This window comes from Stereum hirsutum (genome assembly GCF_000264905.1).
Source record: "Stereum hirsutum FP-91666 SS1 unplaced genomic scaffold STEHIscaffold_16, whole genome shotgun sequence".
Lineage (NCBI taxonomy): Eukaryota > Fungi > Basidiomycota > Agaricomycetes > Russulales > Stereaceae > Stereum > Stereum hirsutum.
Window position 1 is genome coordinate 727313 of NW_006763146.1, and position 23784 is coordinate 751096.

At 52.1% G+C, this 23784-nt stretch overlaps 8 protein-coding genes across 8 annotated transcripts; 5 read left to right on the forward strand and 3 right to left on the reverse strand.

Moving 5' to 3' along the window:
- Positions 1-943: 943 nt before the first annotated feature.
- On the forward strand, positions 944-2582 carry STEHIDRAFT_149706 (WD40 repeat-like protein; the record flags this gene model as incomplete). Its single annotated transcript, XM_007308874.1, has 6 exons — positions 944-967; positions 1165-1425; positions 1496-1852; positions 1916-2211; positions 2272-2307; positions 2373-2582. 6 exons carry the CDS (start codon positions 944-946, stop codon positions 2527-2529), a joined length of 1131 nt encoding a protein of 376 aa, XP_007308936.1. The 3' UTR covers positions 2530-2582.
- Positions 2583-2773: 191 nt separating this feature from the next.
- STEHIDRAFT_171597 (DEAD-domain-containing protein) lies at positions 2774-5429 on the forward strand. The gene is made up of 3 exons (XM_007308875.1): positions 2774-2881; positions 2929-3767; positions 3824-5429. Exons 1-3 carry the CDS (start codon positions 2779-2781, stop codon positions 5201-5203), a joined length of 2322 nt encoding a protein of 773 aa, XP_007308937.1. The 5' UTR covers positions 2774-2778; the 3' UTR covers positions 5204-5429.
- A 279-nt stretch (positions 5430-5708) lies between these two features.
- On the forward strand, positions 5709-8626 carry STEHIDRAFT_103463 (CTP synthase; the record flags this gene model as incomplete). Its single annotated transcript, XM_007308876.1, has 12 exons — positions 5709-5769; positions 5834-5941; positions 6013-6149; positions 6315-6347; positions 6400-6501; positions 6582-6776; positions 6833-7092; positions 7171-7303; positions 7371-7459; positions 7536-7693; positions 7786-8085; positions 8169-8626. The coding sequence occupies 12 exons, from the start codon at positions 5712-5714 to the stop codon at positions 8432-8434; spliced, it is 1839 nt and encodes a 612-aa protein (XP_007308938.1). The 3' UTR covers positions 8435-8626.
- A 1702-nt stretch (positions 8627-10328) lies between these two features.
- Positions 10329-12716, reverse strand: STEHIDRAFT_161333 (beta-glucosidase 1A; the record flags this gene model as incomplete). The annotated part of the gene is made up of 17 exons (XM_007308877.1): positions 10329-10355; positions 10416-10509; positions 10579-10600; positions 10666-10823; positions 10876-10895; positions 10954-10974; positions 11034-11053; positions 11118-11141; positions 11205-11285; positions 11345-11492; positions 11555-11604; positions 11659-11795; positions 11854-11976; positions 12033-12070; positions 12135-12233; positions 12284-12591; positions 12668-12716. The coding sequence occupies 17 exons, from the start codon at positions 12714-12716 to the stop codon at positions 10329-10331; spliced, it is 1419 nt and encodes a 472-aa protein (XP_007308939.1).
- A 3343-nt stretch (positions 12717-16059) lies between these two features.
- Positions 16060-17943, reverse strand: STEHIDRAFT_85367 (glycoside hydrolase). Its single transcript, XM_007308878.1, has 6 exons — positions 17819-17943; positions 17614-17698; positions 17187-17538; positions 16562-17055; positions 16435-16495; positions 16060-16332 (listed from the first exon to the last, which is right to left on the reverse strand). Exons 1-6 carry the CDS (start codon positions 17884-17886, stop codon positions 16196-16198), a joined length of 1197 nt encoding a protein of 398 aa, XP_007308940.1. The 5' UTR covers positions 17887-17943; the 3' UTR covers positions 16060-16195.
- A 1022-nt stretch (positions 17944-18965) lies between these two features.
- STEHIDRAFT_103472 (P-loop containing nucleoside triphosphate hydrolase protein) lies at positions 18966-19916 on the forward strand (the record flags this gene model as incomplete). The annotated part of the gene is made up of 3 exons (XM_007308879.1): positions 18966-19172; positions 19299-19444; positions 19639-19916. 3 exons carry the CDS (start codon positions 18966-18968, stop codon positions 19844-19846), a joined length of 561 nt encoding a protein of 186 aa, XP_007308941.1. The 3' UTR covers positions 19847-19916.
- A 251-nt stretch (positions 19917-20167) lies between these two features.
- STEHIDRAFT_114659 (uncharacterized protein) lies at positions 20168-21486 on the reverse strand (the record flags this gene model as incomplete). Its single annotated transcript, XM_007308880.1, has 3 exons — positions 20168-20661; positions 20717-20964; positions 21092-21486. 3 exons carry the CDS (start codon positions 21484-21486, stop codon positions 20168-20170), a joined length of 1137 nt encoding a protein of 378 aa, XP_007308942.1.
- A 397-nt stretch (positions 21487-21883) lies between these two features.
- On the forward strand, positions 21884-22484 carry STEHIDRAFT_65361 (uncharacterized protein; the record flags this gene model as incomplete). Its single annotated transcript, XM_007308664.1, has 2 exons — positions 21884-21934; positions 22023-22484. Coding segments are annotated over 2 exons (513 nt in total), but the record flags the coding sequence as incomplete, so codon positions are not given.
- Positions 22485-23784: the final 1300 nt, after the last annotated feature.

Consider the following 23784-nt stretch of genomic DNA (forward strand, 5'->3'; position numbering starts at 1 on the left):
AGGGTGCATCACATATTTTGTATTGTGTATTGTAATGGTAATCACCTTCCAATCATTCGTAGCAGCCCAGTTTCCACTGATTTCATCGAGCTGCCATATTTTAATTCTACAGCATAAAACTATGTCAGCACGCAGATATCAAGTATCGGACGAGCAGGCAAACCTCTGATCAAGTCCACAAGTCGCGAGCCTCAGGCCATAGAAATCGTAAGCTGCGTCCGTCACCAGATCGCTATGAGCGTCCTGTATGAGACCCGTTTGCATTTTCTCGGAGCAATTATTCCGCAGCCGTATATGTCGACGAGGCTTGGTGATACTCTGTGAGTAAGTACACGGCCAAGAAGAACGTGAAGAAGGAAAGCGAGGAATTGCAAATAACGCGACGCGCCGTTCAACACGCTTTTCAAACTCCGCTTGGAAGGTTCTTGCAAAATCTGCGATGTGGCGTGGGCCACAAATTCGTGTCATATCAACCCTCTTATAACGCAGATGTCTCCATTTCGTTTGGTTGTGTTTGCCGTTTTCATTTCTTTTTGAGGTGCTTTCTTGAGGTTCGAAACTAAAATAGTCAGGTATTGCCATTCTGGCCAGTGCGCTAACGCACTTTGAAGGCATCGACGTTTATCCTGCAATTAAAGGTTAGTGCTTTCAAGCGACGACGGCGGTTAACCATTTTGGCCGTAAAGATTGCCCTCTTTTGGTGAGACCAGTCTGAGTTTCACACTGATCATCTCGCTTCTGTAGGCCGACTGTCCGATATATTTATTGACAAACGGGGCGTAGCTCCGGTAGGTCTTGTTCACACAATGGCTACTCATCAGTACTAGTGCTGTTTGGGATAGGCATCGCGCAATGGATAGATTTATCACGATTGCATATTTCTGGGGAATTAAAAATCCGATTATTGGACACCCAAACTTTGGATGTCAGACCCGACTCCTCTATGCTGGAAGAACGACATTATTGCGTAGGCTTGGGCTTTTTGCCCGCATATAGGTGAAGGGGCGCTGTGTGCACGTTTTAACGGCTGCTGTAGGGTCTCTGCCTGATGGCATCGAGCCTGGCACACGCAGCGACTTACGGCGCAAAGCGACCACCTACACACTACTTCCTTCTTTCTCAGAGATGTGGAACATCTTGCTGACACACAATGCATCCCAACAGGCTCATGACGCAGCAGTTTCCAATCTTAGCTGGGCACATCCAGAATTTGGCTCCATCATCGCCTCGTCCTCTTTTGACCGCACGTTCAAAATTTGGGAAGAAACCAATGCAGATACAGATCAGTACCCACCACAAGTCAATGGTGCCGCCATCTCTGCGTCTACTTCAAGCTCTCGGTGGGTCGAACGGTCTGTAAACATGGATGCGAAAGGTACCGTCCGCGCGGTCGAGTTCGCGCCTCATCAATTTGGTTTGAAACTCGTAGGTTGCCTTTCGCTTCAACGATATCTCGATCTCAAAGTTGATCACTCATGATGGCACATCTTTCTAGGCTACAATAGCTTCAGACAATCATCTGCGCATCTACGAATGCCTTGAAGCACCGAACCTCACCACTTGGCAAATTTCCGAAGAAGTTGACGTCATGAGCCTTCCGTCCGTCTCACCACATTCAGCATCGCACGCACACACCGTCGCGATGGCCACACCCACTCAAACCAATACCTCGCTGGATGGCCCGTCTGCCTCACTTGTTGCGACAGCTCTACAACAGCATCAAAATCAGCCAGCTAACCGGCCAGGTCTGGGTAATCGAGAGGCTGATGGTGGATGGTGTCTCGCTTGGTGTAAGGAGAGGTATTGGGGGGAGGTTATCGCGGCGGGATGTGGAGTGAACGGTCTTGTGAAGGTTTGTGTCCTCATATCCTTATTCTGACCCATCTCCATGAATTGACGAAAATATAAACTACAGATCATTCAGCTTTCGCCCTCACGTCGCCCTACGACTTTACTAGTCTTGGACCCTTCGCCAACGCCCGACCATGTTCCTACGGGCGTTACTGACCAGGATGGACCGACGACGTACTCTATAACCTGTGTTGCATGGGCTCCCTCGTGTGGCCGCTCTTATCATCTCGTCGCAACGGGTGGTCGCGATGGCCACGTACGTATTTGGCGTATCAAACCTGCAACCGCAGAAGATGAGAGGACCGACGGCGATGATGCCAGATGGACTGCTGTTGTAGTGGCAGACTTCGATCACCATAAGTAAGTCTCCTATGCTAACAATGCACATCTCTATCTGAGTACTTACCATGCGACGAACAGATCTCCGGTGGGTCGTGTCGAATGGAACATAACAGGGTTCGTTGACATGTCTTTTTCAATGATACGGCCAGCGCTGACGTTGTGTTCATTCACATCTTTAGTACTGTTCTCTCTTCTGCCGGAAATGATGGTCGTATTCGTTTGTGGAAAGCTACTGTTGGGAATGTCTGGCGGGCTGCTGGTAATATTAGCGTGGAGGAAGCGGAAAAGCAGGAAGAGGCGGATGTAGAGATGGACGATCACGCTGGCGCAGAGTAAAGATCGAGGATGGTGTTATCTTTCTTCTCTTTTTGTATTACACTACTGCATCGTTTCTTCTTGAAAAGACCTTCTCCTCATCACGAAAGCCTGTCTTGCCAAGCATGTAACATGCCACTCAGAATCGATACTCAATGACCGTGGAACGCGCCACAACGGCGCCACTCATTGTACACGTGATTCCACGCGACAGGATTTTCGTTGCCCAGAATTTTTGGCGGCAGAAACGCGACTTGTCAGAGCTCTTCGATGTCCTCTTCACTGTGGTCGACGGCGAGCAGAACTTGCTGCCGGTCGTTACTCTCGGCGACACACGGTAGCTCTCTAATCACTCGCTTGCCCAAGCAGAATGGTGAGTAGGTTCTCATCATGTCCTTGGCGATGCTGATGCTTTCATAGTCGCTCCTTTAGATCCCACCTTCAACTCTGTGCGGTTCGCCAGTTATGCAGCTCGGCGGGCTCCCGTTCATAGGGCCTGGGAGGGCGGCAGAGGCCGTGGAGACTCTCGAGGTGGTCGCTCATCGCGGAACGAGCTCCAGGATGGCGACGAACCTGCTCCTCTTCAGGCAGACGAGACGGCAGCCGAGGGCGGCACCGCGCATGATTCCCCAGATGCGACATATGACGCTCAGCCTGACTTCTCTACATTGAAGGGCAAGATTTCGGACAGGACTCTGAAGGCTATCACCGTCAAGCCCATGGAATTGAAGCATATGTCACCCGTTCAAGCAGCCGTTCTCCCCCTTCTTCCCGAGCTCGCGCGAGGGTACGACCCAGCTGAATACCGCGACGGACAACTCTCGGGCCCTCCTCGCGATCTTCTCGTAAAGGCGAAAACAGGTACAGGCAAGACACTCGGTTTCCTCGTCCCCGCTATCGAAGCACGGTTAAAAGCTATCGACAAGGCCGGTCAGAGGGCTCTCGCTGCTGAAGGCGTTACGAGCAATCCTGCCGTCGAGAACCGCGCCAAACGCGTGTTCGCGATGAACTCTGTCGGTACTCTCATCATTAGTCCTACTCGTGAACTCGCGACCCAGATCGCCAACGAGGCTATTCGGCTCAGTCACTGGCACGATGACTTCGAGGTCAGGCTCTTCACCGGTGGTACCAGCAAGAGGAATCAGTTGCGCGACTTCATCAGGGGCAGGCGCGATGTCGTCGTCGCCACTCCCGGCCGTCTTCGTGATTTACTGGAGAGTGAGCCTGAGGTTAGACGCGCTATGAAGGAGACCCAGACAGTGCGTATTTCCTGTATCGTGACATCTCAACTTCGCATCACTGACCCGCGCTATAGCTTATTCTGGACGAGGCCGATACGCTTTTGGAGATGGGTTTCCGTGACGAAATCGACGCCATCAAGGAATTCCTTCCTCCTACCCCAGAGCGCCAGACCTTCCTGTTCTCTGCCACATTGTCTACCTCCATTCGCCAAGTCGCTCGTTCAACTCTCGATAAGAGTCACACGTTCATCGACGTCGTCCCGAAGGATGATTCTCCCGTTCATTCACACATCCCTCAATTCCACACGGTTCTCCCCTCCGCCGCCGACCAGATTCCTCACATCCTCCGTCTCATCGCTCATGACCAGTTGTCCAACCCGGGGAAGTCCAAGCTGATCGTTTTCTTGCCAACGACGAAGATGACGCAGCTCTTTGCGACTCTCCTTCGTCAACTCTCCCACTCCGTCCCAGCAGGCAAACAAACCCGCGTCTACGAGATTCATTCCAAGCGTACACAGGAATCGCGATCCAAGGTTTCGGACATGTTCCGCAAAGACCAGTCAGGCGCCACCATCCTCGTTTCCTCAGACATCTCTGCTCGTGGAGTTGACTACCCAGGCGTCACGCGAGTTATCCAGGTCGGTATCCCCGGTGGGACAGAGCAGTACATCCATCGCGTAGGTCGTACAGGTCGTGCGGGTACGAGCGGTCGTGGAGACCTTGTCCTTCTTCCTTGGGAGATCGGCTTCATCTCATGGCAGCTCACGGAATTCCCCATCAAGGCCCTGCACACCAACGAGCTCAAGTCAGAGGTCGCAGAGTTGTCTTCCAAGCATGACGCCGATCCTGACGCATTCTGGAAGGACCCCACTGGTCGTCCTGTCCGCAGACTGAATCGATTCGCGCCCAATACCGCGGCGAGGCTCGAGGAAATCCCGAACCATATCGAGGCTCTTTTCCAGCAGCTTGAAGAGGACGCGATCAAGGAGACCGTAGCGTCGTTGCTCGGGTACTATATCGCCAAACAGTCCGAGCTTCGTGTTCAGAAGGGTGTCATGATTGAGGGCATCAAGGCTTGGTCCGTAGAAGCCTGCGGTCTTCCCCAACCACCCTATTTCTCCCCGGACTTCCTCGACAGGCTTGGTTTCTCGGATAATAGGACCAAGCACTTTGGGAAAGGACCGAAGCAGCAGCGATTCAACGCGCCGCCGAGTAACCATTGGCAGGGTCGTGGAAGCGTGAGGGGTAAGGAACAGAGGGAGAGGGGGTCTGGTTATCGTGGGTATGATAATGACCGACGTGGCGGGAACGACCGCGAAGGTAACGATACGAGGAGTGGGGCCGATGAACACAGGGGTCGTCTGTATGATCGGAGGACAGCATCGCAGACAGCGCGAGGTGCGACTGGGAATCAGAGGGGTGGAGGTTGGTCGGTGCGCCAGGAGGGGGAATGAGTCCATTCGGGTCGTCGGTGAGGAGCTTATTGGCTCCTCGGTAGGTGGTCCTCCTATGTTACAGCTACTGCTTTCCCGTCCATGATTGGATTGTATTTTATAATTCCTTTGCATTTACTTACGTCTCCGCATGCTTTCTCGGTCTCGTACGGTACACTCACTGCTCTCTCTCATTCGATAGACTAAAAGTATGGCATACGCATCCTATACATATCCTCATGTTTTTGTGTCCTCTTGAGGCAGTTTGTTCATGGCCGGCCAGCGTTAGACTATGTTTCGATGCAAAATGGCACTGAAGACCTCGTGGATATGAGTGCTTGGGCCACCGCCACACAGATCTGGAGATCTGATCGTCAGCGCCTATCTCCCGGGTCTCCGCCATGATTTTCGCACTTTTCGACTGCTTGCTCTTGCTCTTCGCCACATACTTGACTCACCCCTCTCCCACCGTAAGCACCTTAGAATGTTATGCAAGTACAGGGGAACTCATTCCACTGTGTTACAGGCCATGAAGTATATTCTTGTCTCTGGTGGTGTCGTTAGCGGGATCGGGAAGGGTGTTATTGGCACGCACCTCTTCGCATCTTTATTTCCATCTGGACGCGTCTAAATTATACATCGGTTTCACAGCATCCTCGACCGGTCTTTTGCTCAAGATGACAGGTCTGAAGGTCACCGCCATTAAGATCGACCCGTATATGAATGTGGATGCAGGCACGATGAGACCGACTGAACACGGTGAGTCATTCTTTGCTGTTATAAATTGAGTGCGAAAGGGAGAGTCAACGTTTGCTTAACGTTGGACATAGGCGAGGTGTATGTCTTGAACGATGGCGGAGAGGTTGATTTAGATTTGGGCAATTATGAGAGGTATCTTAACGTGACGCTGTCGAGGGACAACAATATTACGACGGGAAAGATTTACCAACAGGTTATCGAGCGGGAGGTGCGTCCGTCTTGCTTTAGCGGTGCCGCAATCGAATTCGGTGTCCTATTGGAACCCTCGAAAGGTTGTGTGGAGTTGAAGGGCCTCTGTCCGGGCGCACAATCGATTGTGGCACCGCACCTATCACTCAGGATCTGCTCTTGTCTGACGAAGAAGATCTTATAGCGAAGGGGAGACTACCTGGGCAAGACCGTCCAGGTGAGTATGTCCTGTCTCGGCACGTTCGTCCGCTCTGAAGGGCGGAGCACAGATCGTGCCACACGTCACGAACGCAATCCAAGACTGGATCGAACGAGTCTCCAAAGTCCCCGTTGATGACACTGGAGAAGAGCCAGACGTTTGCATCGTCGAGGTATGTTCTTCTTGTCTTTTGTTGCGCGACAACATCCTAATCACGATCGGTGGATGAAATGTGGCCCACTGCTTCTTTAGCTTGGGGGTACTGTCGGTGACATTGAATCCGCCCCATTCGTCGAAGCCATGCGTCAATTCCAATTCAGAGTCGGCCACGAAAACTTCGCACTCATTCATGTCTCGCTCGTCCCCGACATGCACGGCGAACAAAAGACAAAACCGACTCAGACGACCATCCATGCCCTGCGTGGCCTCGGCTTATCCGCCGATCTCGTACGTCTTCCCCATCGAAGCTCACTTACGGTTCTTACATTCGCGGTCTATTGCAGATAGCATGCCGATTGATCATCCCGCAACCCCTTGAGAACGCAACGAAGGAGAAAATCTCCATGTTCTGCCATGTATCGACAGAACAGGTTGTTGGCGTGCACGATGTCTCGTCGGTCTACCATGTCCCATTACTTCTTCAATCTCAGGGCATAGTCGGGTTCCTCCAGAGGCGGTTGAACCTCACCAGTATCCCGTATACCCCTGCTATGAAACAGAGGGGTTCCGACCTGGAGAGCAGATGGCGGGCATTGACGGGAGAGTACGTCTCATTCCTGTTTCTTCACCTTGTCATTCGCGATCGTGCTCTAGATCAAAAGAAACTGACACTTTGTTGTAGTCAGGAAAGGTTATTCGACAGGGTATCCATCGTATTGGTGGGAAAGTATACGGACTTGAAGGACTCCTACATGTCCGTCACAAAAGCTCTCGAGCACTCGGCATTCCGTTGCCACCAAAAACTCGTCCTCCAGGTCCGTGCTTTCCCCCGTCTTGTCTACTAGCTTCTGGTTGCTGATGATCTCTTTCGGTGTGGCGTAGTGGGTCGAGTCCTCAGACCTGGAGCCGCAAACACAAGAAACTGACCCAGGCAAGTACCACGACGCGTGGAAGACGATCGTTGGTGCTCGGTATGTCTCGCCTTATATCCTTCTCTTCCGACCTCATTTCTCGAGTGACTAAATCGATTGCTTTCGTGGACGACAGGGGCATCCTCGTACCAGGCGGTTTCGGTCAACGAGGAACAGACGGCATGATTCTCGCGATCAAGTGGGCCAGGGAACAAAAGATTCCCTTCTTGGGCATTTGCCTTGGCTTCCAACTTGCCGTTGTTGAATGGGCTCGTCATGTGCTCAATATACCAGGTAACTAATCTCTTCTACCTCCATCCGGACGTCAGACTCCATCCGTTCACCTTCATTCTTCAGGCCTCACTAACTCACTTTCGTCCTACCAGGTGCCGGCTCGACCGAGTTCGACTCTGAGCTGAAGGACGACGTCATCATCTTCATGCCCGAAATCTCGCGTACCCATATGGGTGGCACCATGCGTCTTGGTCTCCGCCCGACCGTCTTCCAACCCAATACTGACCACACTAAGATCAGAAGGTTGTACGCAGGGTCTGGCAAGATCTGGGAGAGGCACAGGCATCGGTATGAGGTCAACCCGAAGTTTGTGGACAGGTTGAGTGAGAGTGGATTGGATTTCGTGGGGAAGGACGAGAAAGGGGAGAGGATGCAGATTTTGGAGCTGTCCGGTGCGTTCACTACCTCTATCACCTTCATCATTTATATCAGTTATCTAATATGCTGCTGCTTTTACTTGGTGGTCTTGTTACAGATCACCCCTTCTTTGTCGGTTTGCAAGCCCATCCGGAATTCTGCACCCGCCCTCTGAACCCCTCACCTCCCTTCCTCGGGTTCGTCGCCGCGTCGTGTGGCGTTTCCATCCTGGAAGCACAGATAGAGTCTCAGTTGAAGACTTTTAAGCCTCCTCATCCGGAGGAGTCTATGGTGGCTGAGAGTGAGCTTGTGAATGGTGTAGTGGAAGAGACGTCGATCACAGAAGGGAGGGAGAGGGCATTGAAAGCATCGGACGGCCGTTAGATTCCTAGACAAAACTTGCGAAGTGGCAGGAGTATAAGTGTTTTACTTAGATTTCTATGTTCGTTATGTTATTTATCGTACTTGTTTGTGATCTTAGTACTACCGCATGTTGTTTCCACCATCCTCAGATTGTTGTTGAAGTACTTACAAATAATATATAGTAGTCCCACGGCGACGCCGGGTTCCGCCGAGCCAATCATCCAATGCCTGTATTTCCTCCTTCGCTTCTCCGTACACCACTCGGTGCCAACGACAACTTCTAGAATCTTGGGCTTCCTAAACTCACGGCTATATGTTGTATATTTCGTCTTATGGCGATGCAAGTGATTGTGATAACCAAGGCTATCGTTGCACGCCTGCCGGCGCAACGCGCAAGCGCTTGCCAGTTGTCTCTGAATCGGCCGTGATCCACGTCCTCAAACAGGATCCACATCTTCACCCGTTGCTAGAACTATAAAGCCTGCTAGTATTTCTAGGTTCTCTATCGGATACACTGCACCATTCGCGTTCGCCTCATCTCCCCAGCTACCAGGACCACCTCAACAACAACTTGCCGACATCATGAAGGTCATCTTGACTGGCGCGACGGGAGCAGGTACGCCCGGTCAACACATTCCGTACAATCTCGTTCTGACACGATAACACAACTATTGAAAGCCGGCCTCCCAATGCTTCGAGCTCTCCTCATAGATGACTCTATAACACACGTAACCACCCTCACCCGTCGTCCGCTTCCCTCCTGGATCGTACTCCCCGGTGGCACCAGCGCCACCGCCGACGCCTCGCCAACTCACCCCAAGCTCACCGCCATTACTCAAACATCTTTCCTTTCGTACTCAAAGGACCTTCTTGTTGAGCACGATGCGTGTATATGGGCGTTAGGATCGACACAAAGAGGAAAGACGGAGGCTGAGTATACAGAATTCACGTTGGGATATGTGAAGGCGTTCCTGCAGGATTTGAAGGGTTCGGGAAGGGTGATGCAGAGCGAAGAAGGTGCTACTTCAACGGGTAGTGTGGAGAAGCCGTTTAGGTTGTTGTTCGTGAGCGGAGAGGGGGTGGATTCCACAGAGAAGAGTCGGACATTGTTCGCGAGGGTCAAGGTTCGTCAGACATTGCGTTTCATCTTCCATGTTCACCTTTATTGATTCCATAATCGCTAATTGTGTGATAGGGTCAAGCAGAGAACACACTACTCAAATTCGCGGAGAACTCTAATGGGACTTTCAGAGCAACCATCATCCGACCCGGATACTTTTTCCCTTCGCCGAAGTACCCTGCCGACGCTAAAAACCAGCGTGGTGCAGCCGAAAGATGGGCCGACGTAGTTCTCGGTCCTGTGGTCGCTACGGCTGCAGCGGGGTGGTATACGCCTGTCAATGATATGGCTAAGTTTGCGGTCGAGGCGGTTAAGGGGACGTGGGAATCGAGGGGAAGTATGTTCAGGAATGTGGAGTTGAGAAAGGCGTTGAAGGAGGAGGGCATGAGTGGCGAGCAATAGTGTGGTATGTGACTTTCTCCGTGCCTGTCTAGAGAGCCGGGTCTAATGGATCGATTTGTCGCTCTCACAGGGGGTTGATACCATGAATGTTTCGTTTGTGGGAAACTGGACTAACCTATGCGCTGCCTTTAATGATATATCCATCAACTTTTCCTTCGCTTATGCATTCGGTTTGCGATATTATATGCTGGTCTTCAATCGATGGCACTGGAGTACGCAAAACAGCCTGTGGATAACATCACCACTTGATCTCTGACCCAAGAATCTTTTGAAATTGTGATGTACAGAGACAAGATGCTTCAATATAGACTCATTCTACTCCATCAGCACACTTATACGGGTGGTTCCCTTGAGGCCTCTTCGTCCAATTCATTGTTCGCCGGTTTATGCAGATCACTTGGTTATATGCTCCTCAAAGAACTGGACAGTTGACAACTTCAGAAGCCGGACGAGGTATATCTGGCGCGAAGAGACACTCACTTGCGTCAGGAACTTGGACGAGTCTTTCGGGTAGCGTTTCTGGGTAGAATAATCGACATAAGTCGTCCCAAACCTTGTTTCGTACCCGTCGGCCCTGCGAGAACACGAAAACAGGTGATAAGTCAACACGGGAAACCAACGCAGAACCCTCCTGGTAACTCACCACTCGAAGTTGTCCAACAGACCTATGTGCCGAGATATCAGCATTGTAGAGTACATACCAAGCGTAGGGACAATCTGAAACGCTCACTCCAAGCGAAGTACGACCGCACATTGACTCCTTCCGCATAAGCATCCAGTACCGCGCCAGCGTATCCTTTGTAATAGTCGACGCGGTCGACGTCATGGACGACTTCCTCGATAGTCGTGTCTTTCTCTCCCTTGATGGCGAAACCGTTCTCTGTCACGCTAGTAGGGTGGATGAGCGATTTACGTGTTGAGGAGGCGTTGAGGGACTTACTATACTGGCTTTCCATATGTCTTGCGAGGTGCATATATGATTAGTCGCTGAGACGAAGCGAGCAGGAAACAGACATACCTTCCAAACATATTTGAGAAGCTAGATGATGCCCAATGTGATGAGACAATTGTTGTAAGTATGGTGGAGAATATTCGTACCTCACGGAGCCCAGGAGCGTCTTTGGTGAATGGCTTCTCTCAATCATCCTATCGTATTATGTATAATGGTGTGATGAAACGTACAAGCCTGAAGCCATGGCACATGCGCTGCCCGACATCGAATTCAGTGCCAGGAATAGGACGAGAGACGAGCGCGACAGTCATACGGACCTTGAGTCCCAAGCTGGCTCCCACCAGGACGCGTGAATGTGTATTTGACTTTTCCATTCGACTCGTCCGTTCCGCCTTCCACTATAACTTCCTTAGTTATGGGGGCTCCGCAGGTCGTTAGCGAAACGAATGCGACGTACGAACGAGGTGGCTCGTGTAAGTATTGAGACCGAAAAAGTCGGACGAGGTATGTTTGAGGAGTTGGATTTCTTGTTCTGTGAACTCTGGGAGTCTGCTTCCTAGCATGGCCTTCAGGGCTTGCGGATACTCGGCTCTGTAGATAGGATCCTGCATAGAAGATACAGTACATATCAGGGAGAACGTAAAATTCGTGAAAGAAGAGCTCATACTGCAAACCATCCCAAAGTGACATCCATCGCGCGCTTGGTCGCATCAACATCTGCAGTATCATCAGGGAATGTTTCCGTTTATTGCGATCGAACGCAGTCCTTACTAGCAGGCGTATGATCGTAGGGCATGAGCCATGATGCGTTGAGCGTGATTCCAATCTGGCCGCCCTGCGATTCCCTGAACCGACCGTTATAGGCAGCAACGGCATACGCATGGGCAAGGATGACGTTGTGACCAACACTAGAAGTGGGGGCACGTCAAAGAGTTGTGTGAGAGTCGGAAGACGATGGCCACTCACATCCATGGTTCTGTGGATGAATCGCCTACAGATGATCGTTTCCGGTCGCTGGTACGTCCTGGCGCATGAATGCCGTTACCGTATCCAAGCCATGAGATACACCATGGTTCGTTGAATGTAATCCTATAGGGATCGGGTGAATAATGTGATGAAATGCTGAACATTCAAGGCAAGTCTACCAGTCTTTGACGAGATCTCCGAATGCTTGAAAGCAGGTCTGCGATAAGTGGCAGTTAGAGTGAGTAAACCGGACGAGAGATGTAACTGCGATGGATGCTGACCTCTGCGTAGAATGTGAAGTCCTTCACAATTTCTTCCTTATTAAGCCAGCCACCATAAGTGGTCTCGAGCTTCTCTGGCAGATCCCAGTGATATAAGGTCTGAAGGATGAATCAGTCTCGTCTGGGATATAATGATGTAAGAGACGCACCGCGAACGGTGTGATCCCGCTGTCTAGCAACTCCTGGATGAATCGTCTGTAGAAGTCTATCCCAGCTTGGTTGACTTGCGAGTGCCGGGTCCCTTCAGGGATGATTCTCGACCAGGAGAAAGAGAATCGGTAAGCTGTAACTCCATAAGACTTGAGAAGGGCAACATCTTCTTTCCATAGCTTGTACGACTCCGTTGCGTGATCTCCCGTCAGACCGTCTGCGGTCTTACCAGGCGTGTGACTGAATGTGTCCCAGATTGAGGGTAGCCGTCCATCGGCTGTGGGTGAGCCTTCGATCTGATAACTGGCTATAGAGTGGGAGGAAGCGTTATGTCAAACTTAAATCAACGAGATAAAGGTGCGACCCGAGTCGAGTAGGCATACCGGTGGCAAAACCCCAATGAAAGGACTGTGGCAGCTTGAAATCTGTCATTGCTGTTCTGGGATTGAGGGTGAGTAGTAAAAATACAAGTCGGTGCGTTGGGTATTTTATGCATGCAATCCTCTCGACGTCATATGGTCAGAAGACATTGTAAGAAGGTGATTTAATATAGGTGGCTACAGGAGTGTTGCTTGTAATCCGATGTTTCTCCGAGTTGGAGACAAAACGTTCGAGGGCCAAAAAGCAAGTGAAAAAGCGGACGGAGAACATGACCATCGTCGAGTATTGAAGCATCATCACATCGCGCCGCCGGTCTAAGTATTAGTGGCTGTCTCATCTATACACGCAGCGACTCGGAGCGAGGCTGGACACATAAAGATTGTCGAAGAAGTGTAACTGGGTGTCCTACACATTTAAATGAGCTCATTAGGGCATATATGTAGCGGTTCACATCAGTTTCGTTCATCATCCTGAAAACGAAAAGTGTGAACTCGGAATCTCGAGTGTGGTGCTAGATATAATACTCAGTTCACATTGGGTTTGGATCCTCGAGACGGGACTACTCCTGCTCTCATTCCCGTCCCCCTTCCTGATGGCCTCTGATACAGTGATTCTTTTGGGAGCTACAGTACGTGGGCCTTCCGCCAAAGTGTGTGTTGTTCCGAACGATGTCAGTGAACGGGCAGAGGCCGGAGGAGGCTCCTCTCGCATCGAAATCGCACTGAGTGTGAATTGAGCTTCGAGGATCCAACGGGACAAAGTTGCGAAGTATTGAACCCATCATGGGTTTAGTTCACATCGCAAAAACGCGATGTGAACCGCTACATATATGCCCTATTCAAGCTGTATGAATTGCTTGCACAGGCAGTTCCGAGTCATACAGGATCAACGCCTTCCAGGCTGGTTCTGACAGTGGCAGGTTTTTCCAAAAGTCGTCGGCCGGAGTGAAGACTATGCTTAGAGTCTTTGGCAACGTAGCACGTCGCTGGAGATACAGGAGAGTCAAGGCTTAGTGCAAGTCAAGAGTCAAGTGCAAGTCGACCAAAAGTCGACGTCAGGGGTGAAGATGACTACCGGAATATGCCGGGTCGTCCACGTGGCGCATCTCCAGGCCCAGATCGGTCCTAATCGGGTCTTTCCTTTCTCACTCCCATAACTTACCAACTCAAACCACGTTCACACCCAGGAGGATAGAGGGTCTGCGACAGCTCATTTGAGCATACCATAAGCACTACTAGTACGATCTGCTAGATGCTATCTGAGCCTGTTATCAGACTTGTTTTGGACTTGTCTCCCAAAAAGTACACAAAGGACGAGCGAGGCGGTGCTCTTGACAATGGCCTTTGTTCGGCCAAAAGCAGACATCCTCTTGAAGGTGGAAACCTTCTCGGCTGTTCCATGCGCTTCTCTCGTATCTGCTTCGATCAGTGTTGCCATCAGGACCTGGCACGTTACGTACCCTTTTGTGCGATATCGATGGTGGCGAACAATGCAGCGGAGTTTGAACATGCATGTGTCCAAGAGTATATAATAAGCGTCGCATTCCTCCTACTGTTTCTCCCATCTCTTGCGCTGACGTCCATATGAATTAGCATTTCTCTCCTCTGCCCACCGGTCGCTTACAGATTGACGGGTGCGTAGTTCCTTTCTAATACTTCTTCTTCTATTGTTTCTGTTCGCTGTTGTTGTTTGCGCCACTCGTTGACCTCGTCGTTCCTTCCTTTTTCAACGTCTGATGACTCTTCCCCTCTCCTCTCTTCCATCTCCCTCTCGTATCTGCTCTTATGCTGACATATTGCGCTTTCGATTGATAGACCTCAAGCCTAAGCAACATCAAGACACATCAACATCAAGACACATCAAGTTTAGGCTGGTAGTCCTTGGGCAGCTTCATTAGCGCTGGTCGTCGTACGTCTTTCAGCTCTTGCTCATGGTTGTCTAGCACTCATCTAGCCTCGTCACAGGGCATCCTCTTGCTCTGGCCATGGTCTTCGTACCGCGTGTTCAACACCGTCAGCCCTCCTCGTTAATGGTCCCCTCGTGGGCCATTGCTGCCTTCGTGCAGTCATGGCGAGGTCGGTACTGGCGTAGTCGTTGCACGAAAAACTTGGCTATCCTGGGGATCGTCGGCGGCCACGATGGTGGTCGTGGTGCGTTCCCATCAACCATCTCATATCCTTCCTCCACTGACGACCTTCCCCTCTCCTCTTTATCAGCTTCTCTGTCTCGCCATGGTCCTTAGAGGCCACATGTCTAGTACCCGCGGGTTAACTTTGGCACGGTTGTATCGCTTTGCGACCCTGGCGACCAAGCTCTTACCCCCGAGTCAACTGCATGAAACCTGGCAGACTTTGTTGTTTTAACCTCCACCGCGGGAGGCTTCCGGTTCAACGACCACTTTTGGCCCAGTCACCCGAGGTCTGCGAACCGGTTGTCGTACACCAACAACAGACGTTTGTCTAGATTGTGTCCGTTCCGGCTCCGGCTGGCTCGGCGCGTCGATGACACGAAGGCGTATATCAGGCTGGCTCTGTCGCACGTTGGTACGAGGGTGGCTTGTCTTCTGACAGGTTCTGGCTGGGCCGTGACAGCCCAGTCGGGGCTATAAGTGCCTATCGCCTACAGGCAATGTTTGACTTCGGTCGGCGCGCCGGGAGCTCGGGAGTCAACGCGACGGCTGTTGGTCCGCTTTCCCATAGGATCTGCTGGATCGAGAGTGCGACGCAGCGGATACGGTACTTAGGGAGGTCCTCGCGACCAACCGACGTCCGTCATACTCGACTGGTCCGCTTCTCTCCAGTGCAAGTGTGGTCTAGATACATGGGTGTGCCGGGAGATATCTCCGGAGGGCTAGCTTCGGCTCTGCCCAAGGTGCGTCATCTCTTTCTTCTTCTCAGCGTTCGCGACTAAGTGGCTGAATTCATCTTGATAATGGTTAGGACCGCCCCCTATAGCGTCAAGACGCGAAGACATCGCCCGAAGAGCGTCACCAAGAGACGCGCCGACGACGACGAAGAGGACACCGAAGCGAACAACAATACGGCTCAAGAGCGCTCAAGATGATGCGTAGCCGGCCAATACCAAGGTCCAGGACCCTCCAAGGTACGTATCCTCTGATATAGGGAGACGCTGTCTCCCGGCGTCGGCCTCTTCGTGGCTCAGAGGACGAGTACCCTTCGGGGGAAACCAACAGACGCTTTTTTGTCCTTTCTTTGTCTGTGTCTTCTCTATTTGTTGAACATGTCATGTAATGCATATGAGTCTCAGGACTGTCATTTTGTTGTGCCACCTCTAAGAGATCTTATCCCCCGCCACAGGTCACGCGATAAAGGTATATTTCATGTCAATTCTAGAATAAAATACATTCATCTATCCCTTTTACACCCTAATGAAATGAAAATCGCAAAAATATATACAAAACACGAACGACGTAGGCATTGGGCATACAGTAACACTTGCATATAAGCTCCCCATCTAACATCGATGTTCACTCCCCACTTCTCACGCATAGCATATAGTCGTGCCACAGCTCACGCGTCGCATATAGTCGTATCAATCCCCATCGCGCCATTAATGCTATCCAGCAGCATATCCTTATAATCCCCACCGGCCTGCCACATCGCGAACCCGGCTAATCCTTGGTCGACGATGAATTGCCCTTTCGCAGCTACGTAGACATGCACACGAACACGACGAGTCAGAATCACGGGCAAAGGTGATGATTAACGCGAAAGGCGAGAGGGATGTTGCTATGCGGTGAGGGACGTACCGAAAGACGTGGGGTCGTCGTACGAGACCATAATCTGACTAGTCGGATTGTATACGAACGGCTTCAAAAAAAAACCATCAGCGACCATTCGACTTCACCGCACATACTAGCCGCAACTCCGACTCACCGTCTGACTACACTCATCGTACGTCCAATCGATCCCCTCTTGAGCAGTCACATTCCCCCCACTCGCATCAACCTCCAACCACCCCTCCTGCACCAATCCCCAAAAGTCCCAAATCCCACTGAACCCAGACCCAGACGCACTATTCCCACACACGTCCGTCGTGCCCGCCGAAGAGACGTCCCAGGAATCTCCTTGCGGTTGGGTTCCTTGTTCGAAGGAGGGGTAGAGCGCGAGCGTGCCCGAGGTTGAGTTGCCCGAGCCTGAGGAAGAGGAAGAGGAGGAAGATGTGAGGGCGTTAGCCTGAGAGACCAGGAACGAGTGTCCATAGGACGCGACGCCGAGCAAGATCTGATTCGCCGGAAAACCTGCAGTCGTCCATTTTTGAACGCCGGACGTCGCGGAGCCGTCTTGGTATGGCGCACAAGCGTCCGCGAGGGGCGAGTTGGGGCCGACGAATTGGGAGAAAGAGCCCCAGACGTCGTAGTTCATCATTTCTACATGATCATAAACCATATCCGTAGAGGTGGAACGAGATCAGTCCCATGTCCACTCTCTCGCTAACGTCAGTGAAAGAAGAGGGAGGGAGGGGACGTTGGGTGGTGGGATGGCGAAAGGGAAGACATACCGATGTAATCCAACACCTCCGCAAAAGCCGCAATATCATCATCCGAAGCGTCTGCGAACGGAGCGTCCGCCACAGCAGCAGACACGATGAGACTGCTTCCATTAGACTGAGCGCGGAGTTCTTGGAGGAAGAGCAGGAAGTTGGCCGTGTCCGACGTGGAGTTCACGTTACACCCGATTCCGTTCCCTCCGCCTGGATATTCCCAATCGAATTCGACCCCATCGAGGCCATATTGATTGATCACGCTCAACACAGATTGAGCGAATGCGGTTCGGTTGGCAGCTGAGCCGACCGAGGAAGAGAAATAGACCGAGCCACCCCAGCCTCCGACCGAGAGCATCGCGTTCGTGCCCTGCGATTGCCATCAGCACACTATCATGATACTACCTCCTAATGAGAGACTATGAATGAAGACCATGGCACTCACATTCGCATGCGCAAGTTCCACGAATTGTGGTAATAGGGTCGTATCTGTTCCTTCCACGCTAATAAGACCATCCGCCTGCGTTACGCTTCAATTTTCGTCCCCATGTCCACAGACGTGTGTGTATATATATATCAGCGATCCTATCCAATCCTGGCGGCACTATAGCACCAACAAACCCAATGCACCCAGAAGATTCAGGACTCACAGGAACGAATACAAAACATGGCTATACTTCTCCCAACTAACGTCCTCGAGCGGAAACTGCGCGCTCATCCAGTTCTCCCACCACGCCGCCGCCACCAACGAAGACCCTGCCGAGGAGGTCGAGTTACCGTTCACACTGCTGCTGCCGGAGGAGGTCCCAGGCCCGGGATCGGTTCCGGAGAGTGCGTTGGAGGAGTTGTGTTTGGCGAGTGTGCATGTGGGTGGCGCGGCGGATGTTACTGGGAGGTGGACGAAGAGAGAGAAGAGGTATGAGAGGAGGAGGAGTAGATTGAAGGGAATCATGATTATTATTTATTAATATCGAGAGGCGTGTGGGATGAAGACTTGCGGCTGAGGCAGTGAGAACGAAAACGAGATTTGAGCAGACGGTAGCGGCGTGATAAGTTCAACCTTTATAGCACTTGCATCCAGGATGTACACGAGGGATAGGCGAGCCAAGTACGAACTTGGAACGTTGACAGACTACAGTTAACAAACGGGATTACGCTCGTGCCAAAACGTGGAGGAACCGCGTGGATCAGAGCTGGTTTAACCGTGCCTTCAAGGTTCATGATTGCCTCACCCCAGCCTCGTCAGGACTCGCATGCGCAAGGCGGACGGGGCGTCAAAGCGTCAGGTTCAACGTTCATTTGTTGGGTCAGGTTCATTTGCTGGGTCGTGGAAGGGAGGAAATGACCGGAGAAGGAAGGTTGATGTTTCATGGCGACATTCAAAGCTGCATGTGGTAGGCGAGAGACTAGAATCGCCGCGGAGATGCTGCTGTGGGGAGAAGATCGTTAGATGAACGAGACCGAGGGTCGTTTACGTATGTAGATGAAAGAGTCGACGTTCTACAGCGAGTCATCTTGTGCTGTAGTGGCAAGTGAACGGTGTGCAACTCAGAGTTTACTTCGGGACTAGACAGAGAGCTCAACCAAGGTCGTTTGAGTCGACGATACTGGAAGCGATCGCACAATGGAAGAGTTCAAAGAACAAGGTGTGGCGACGCCGCCGATCCAAAACCACCCTGAACGCCACACGCTCTTTGCCGGCCAGCCCCTCCAAACTTTCTCATTAATATTCTCTATCCTCACCTTCAAATCCCTCCACCACCCACCTCAAAAACCAACCCACCCAACCCGCACACCATGCCCTCCCCCTCCTCCTCCCGCCCACTCCCCATAATCGTCATCACCGGCACCCCCGGCACCGGCAAATCCACCCACGCCGAGCTGCTCGCGTCCGAGTCTCCCATCCCACTACGCCACATTAACGTCGGTCGGCTGGTTAAAGAACGGGGGTTGTATGAGAGCTATGATGAGGAGTGGGAGAGTTATGAGGTTGATGAGGATAAGGTGCGTTTCCCAGTTCTCTTTCGCCATTTTTCCTTTACACGCTGGATCGTTCTCTTTTTTGCATGTCGTGTGTGTGGTTTATTGATTTGTGGCGCGGTGCTGGTCGTTGGCGTTGGCGTTGAATAGCTACTAGACGAGATCGAACCCCTAACGGAGGAGGGAGGATTGATTCTGGATTGGCATACATGCGAGGCGTTCCCGGAGCGCTGGGTCGATCTGGTGGTCGTGCTCCGGTGTGACCATACACAATTATGGGAACGACTTGAAAAACGGTACGTTTTCTTCCTTCCCTTCCTTCCCTCTCCCCCTCTTTTGATCCCTTCTTCTTTGCGACAACCCACTCGTCCCGACTCTCAAACAATCATTCACATTCACATTCGACCTTCCCTTTCGTCGAACAACACCTAACACCTCACCCCACACCACCCCTCTTTTCCGATGTAAAAATGTTCGCTCGCCACCACAGGTCCTACCCCCTAAAAAAGATCCAAGAAAACAACGAAGCAGAAATAATGCAAACCGTCCTCGAAGAAGCGCGCTCATCCTACGCCGCAGAAATCGTCGTAGAGCTCAAGAGCGAGGGCACGGAGGATCTGGAGAGTAATGTGGCGCGGATTGTGGCATGGATAGAGGCGTGGAGGAGGGATAGGGGGGTTGAGGGGTCTGAGTCGTGATAATAAGCAGTTGCGGGTACGAGTTTTGTGTATCCTTAGGCCTTACGGCAGGGTTGAGAAGATTATGCATATGTATTTTGACGATGACACGCGAGAGGATGTGTGATGCGGAGCGAGCGAGCGAGCACAAGCACGAATCCGTTCACTTCTCGGCATCCCTCGTCTCTGCCCGTGAAGTCGAAGAAGAAGCAGGAAAAAACAAGTTGGATTCAACACCTTCCATATCATTCGCCACGCCACACGCCACGCCACAACACAAAAAAAACCTAAATTACATCTCCCTCCCCCTCTCTCCCTTCCTATCTTCCTATCGCCTACAACCTACTGCCTAACCCTAACGACCTTCCTCTTCCCCTTCCCCGCTGCCTGTCCTCCCGCCGCACCCACCCCCGGCGTCCCAGGCGTCCCAGCCGCAGCCCCCTCCGCCTCCGCACTAAGGCCCGCCTTGATCGTATCGATGAGCACGCCGGAAGGTTGGGCGGGGGAGTAAGGCGAGAGGCGGGTGGTGAGGTGGGGGAGGGGGTGAGGGGGGAGGGGGAGGGAGTGGGATGGGGATTTTTGTTGCTGCTGTTTCTTCTGTTTCTGGGAAGCTGACACTGACTTGGTGGAAGAGGAAGAGGGTTTGGAGGTGGAGGATGGAGTGGCTTTCGATTTGCCGGAGGATTTGGAGGGGGTGGGTTTGGAGGCGGGGGTGGAGGTTGGGGAGGTGGTGGTGGTGAGATCGGGTGTTAGAGTATAAGTGTATGGTGCGTGCGGGACGACGTCGGGTTTGAGACGTTGGATGACTTGAGAGATCCGTTCGAGTAGTTGTTTCTCTATCCACGTCGTCAGCATCGAGCAATTCCGAGTAATAAAACTAGAAACACTTACTCGTCCTAATCCCCGGATTCAACAACCTCCCCTCCATCTTCCACTGCACCCTCACCCGCCCAGGATTATCCCAGTCCCTCGGGTGGCGCTTGTGGACTTCATGGAGAGCGGAGAGCGAGAGCCGCGAGGCGGCCTCGGCGATGTCTTTGGAAAGGGGCCACCAGACGGATTTTTCGCGCGGGAGGCGACGGGTGCCGGTTCCGTAGGGCTGTTTGGCGTCGATGTAGATGGGGTAGATGCATGTCCATCTGGTTGTGGTTGGGTTCGGGATTGGGATTAGAATTGGAAGATGAGATGGGAGTGGGTTTGGTGGGCGTGGTGAGAAATATTGAGGGAAAGGATGAATAGGAGAAATGCACTAGAAAACATACGCACTTCTTATAAATCGAAATATCCGTCGCCTCCGCCCCCTTCGCATACTCGCTCCTCATATCCCCCACGCCCCCACCCATCCCTCCTGTCCCTCCCAACCCTCCCAACCCTCCTGCCCCACCCATCCCACCCATCCCAGCACCCCCAGCCGTCCTCCCCGTCGCAGGCCCCGCCGTACTCTGCTGCGCCTCATACCAACTCTCCAACACATTCTGCCCCTGACCTCTCGAGAACCCCGGGCTAGCATCCGTGTCGTCATCGTCCGCGTTGGAGGAGGAGTTGGAGGAGGAGATTTCTTCGAGGATGGCGCCGTGGGTGCCGGTGTTGGGGAGGGGACGGGAGGGGAGGGGAAGGTCGAAGTCGTCGTCGAATTCTTCGATTATTGGGTGGCCTGACATTTCTTGTTCTTTCTTTCTTTGTACGTTGATATCGATCTATCTTGCAGAGAATTGGAATGAGATGAGGATGGGGAAGTCTCTGCGGTCGAGGAGAGGGATACGCGTCGGTCGTGGATGGATGGAAAGTCGATTCTAGTCTCTGTTCCCACGCCTTCAACTTCACTTCAGCTTCATACCTCGACTACTACACTCTGTAGTCGCATACATATGCTCGGGTTACCCGCCACCTGGTCAGTCCACCCTCCATCCCTAGCCTCTTAGTCCGCCTTCTCACAAGTAATGATATGGTTGTGGCCTGACTAGCTTCCTACTCTTCCTCTCATGCATATCGACCATCTTCGCACAACAACAAGACGTCATTCCGGACGATCACAGCGCAGCGGCGAATAACGCCACGAAATTGATATGTCGGCCGTTTGGGAACTGCGAACCCTGTCCTGACAATGCTGTAATTCGTGCTCTCTTTCATTCTACTCCTACTCATCGACTGCCTGTGCTAATGCATCTTGACGGTGTGGTGGTGGTGTGTGGTGTAGTTACACGAACCCTTCTGCGAACCGTTCGGGAATCGACGGTTAATGCATTGCGTACCCGCATCTTCCAACTCTTCCTCCTCCGATTCTTCTACCTCGTCCTCACATACGCCACCGCACACCTCCTCCCGCGATTTCTCCAACCACGCACCACCGCCCCGCCAACAATCCCCCTCCTCCTCTTCCTCCCCTCCACCCTCCTCTCACTCCAACTCCAACAAACTCCCCTCCTCCTCTTCCTCAAACCCCCACAAAGACCTCGAAGGCGAAACCCCCGCCTGGGAATCCTGCGGCCGCCTCACCTCCGTCGAACGTGCCGATTTCTGGGAATTCGTCCTCTGTAACTTCGTGTTCTGTGTCCTAGCGTTGGGAATGGTGGGGGTTAGGGGGAAGAGGATGAAGGCGGTGCAGGCGAGGATGTTGGCGGCGAGGATTGGGTTGGTTAGGGGGGGTGGGGGGAGGTAGGAGGTAGGGGAAGTGAGAAGGGGTGGGAGGAAGAAGAGGGAATGGAGGGGGGGAGGGAGGGAGGATGCGAGGATGGGATGGGATGCGGATGAAGAAGGGGAGGGTGGGCACTGGGGGATGGGAGGTACGAATGCGAGGGTTGTGCATCAGGTGTGGCGGTGGCGACGGCGCTCGACGGCAGCGGTGTTTGTTGGAGGATCTCTTTCGAGTCTCGCTGGCCTGTGGTAAGTTAAATATATTTCCTCTGGCGGATCATCCTCCCTCAGACGACTGATCGAATCATGCGTAGATATAATATACATCAATAATTCTGCGACACCAGCAGCCCACTGACCCAATATAACGCGCTGTTATCCATACTTAGCCAATGACTACCATGCAAGTTGCGATACTGCACGTATGGTCTTGTGTTCTGTATATTGAACTGGAATATCTTTTGATGGGTGAGTTTCGATGGATGAGTCCCAGTTCCCTTCCTTGAGCTCGCCGCCATCGAGGACGGACATGTCAATAGCACCGTTCACGGTGACTTTTTTCAACGCAAAAAATTCTTTCTAATTCGAGGATAGGTACACACCTGTCACTGTCAGCCGAAACGGAGGATTCAGATATAGCAGAGTCGCAAGTTTGGGAGTGCTTTATGTAATCGGTCAGCGATGGGAAACGCAAAGGCGACTCAGCCGCTGTTAAGTCCTGCTACAGTAGTACTCGCAACTGCGTGCATCGTTGAGGCTTCGCGCTCACTCTGCACCGCATATAATAGCAGTTCAATCAGCCATTTTGAAGTGACAGGTGTGTCACTTTCCTCGGATTAGACCGTATCTGCAACCGTTTAAAACGTTTTAAAACTACGATCGGGCCAATCGTCGCGTCCCGTTGGGCCTTAGCGAACTTTAGCGAGGTCAAAAATTCACTCGCAGATACAGTCTATTGTAAACCCTTTTCTGCGTTCAAAAAAAGCACCGTGAACGGTTGCTATGTAATCATTAAATCACTACATATGTATGTAGTCCCTCGGAGACGTCGGCCATCGCAATTGATTGATATGCCATACCTCGCGATCGACCTGAGCCTATTTGACCACGAAAAAGAAAAAGTCCGTCCGACCATATGCGGAAATCGACTTCATAGCATGTGTATCTTTTTCCGTAGTGATGTTTCCATGCATGTCGGTGCTTTGTACCTCCGTGTTGTATGTTGTTGCGTGGGGTGGATGGATATTGTGCGCTGCCGAAGAGCGAAAGGGAATGGCGGGATGAGGGTGCAGTATGTGGATCCGGCAAGGAAGGAAGAGACGTTC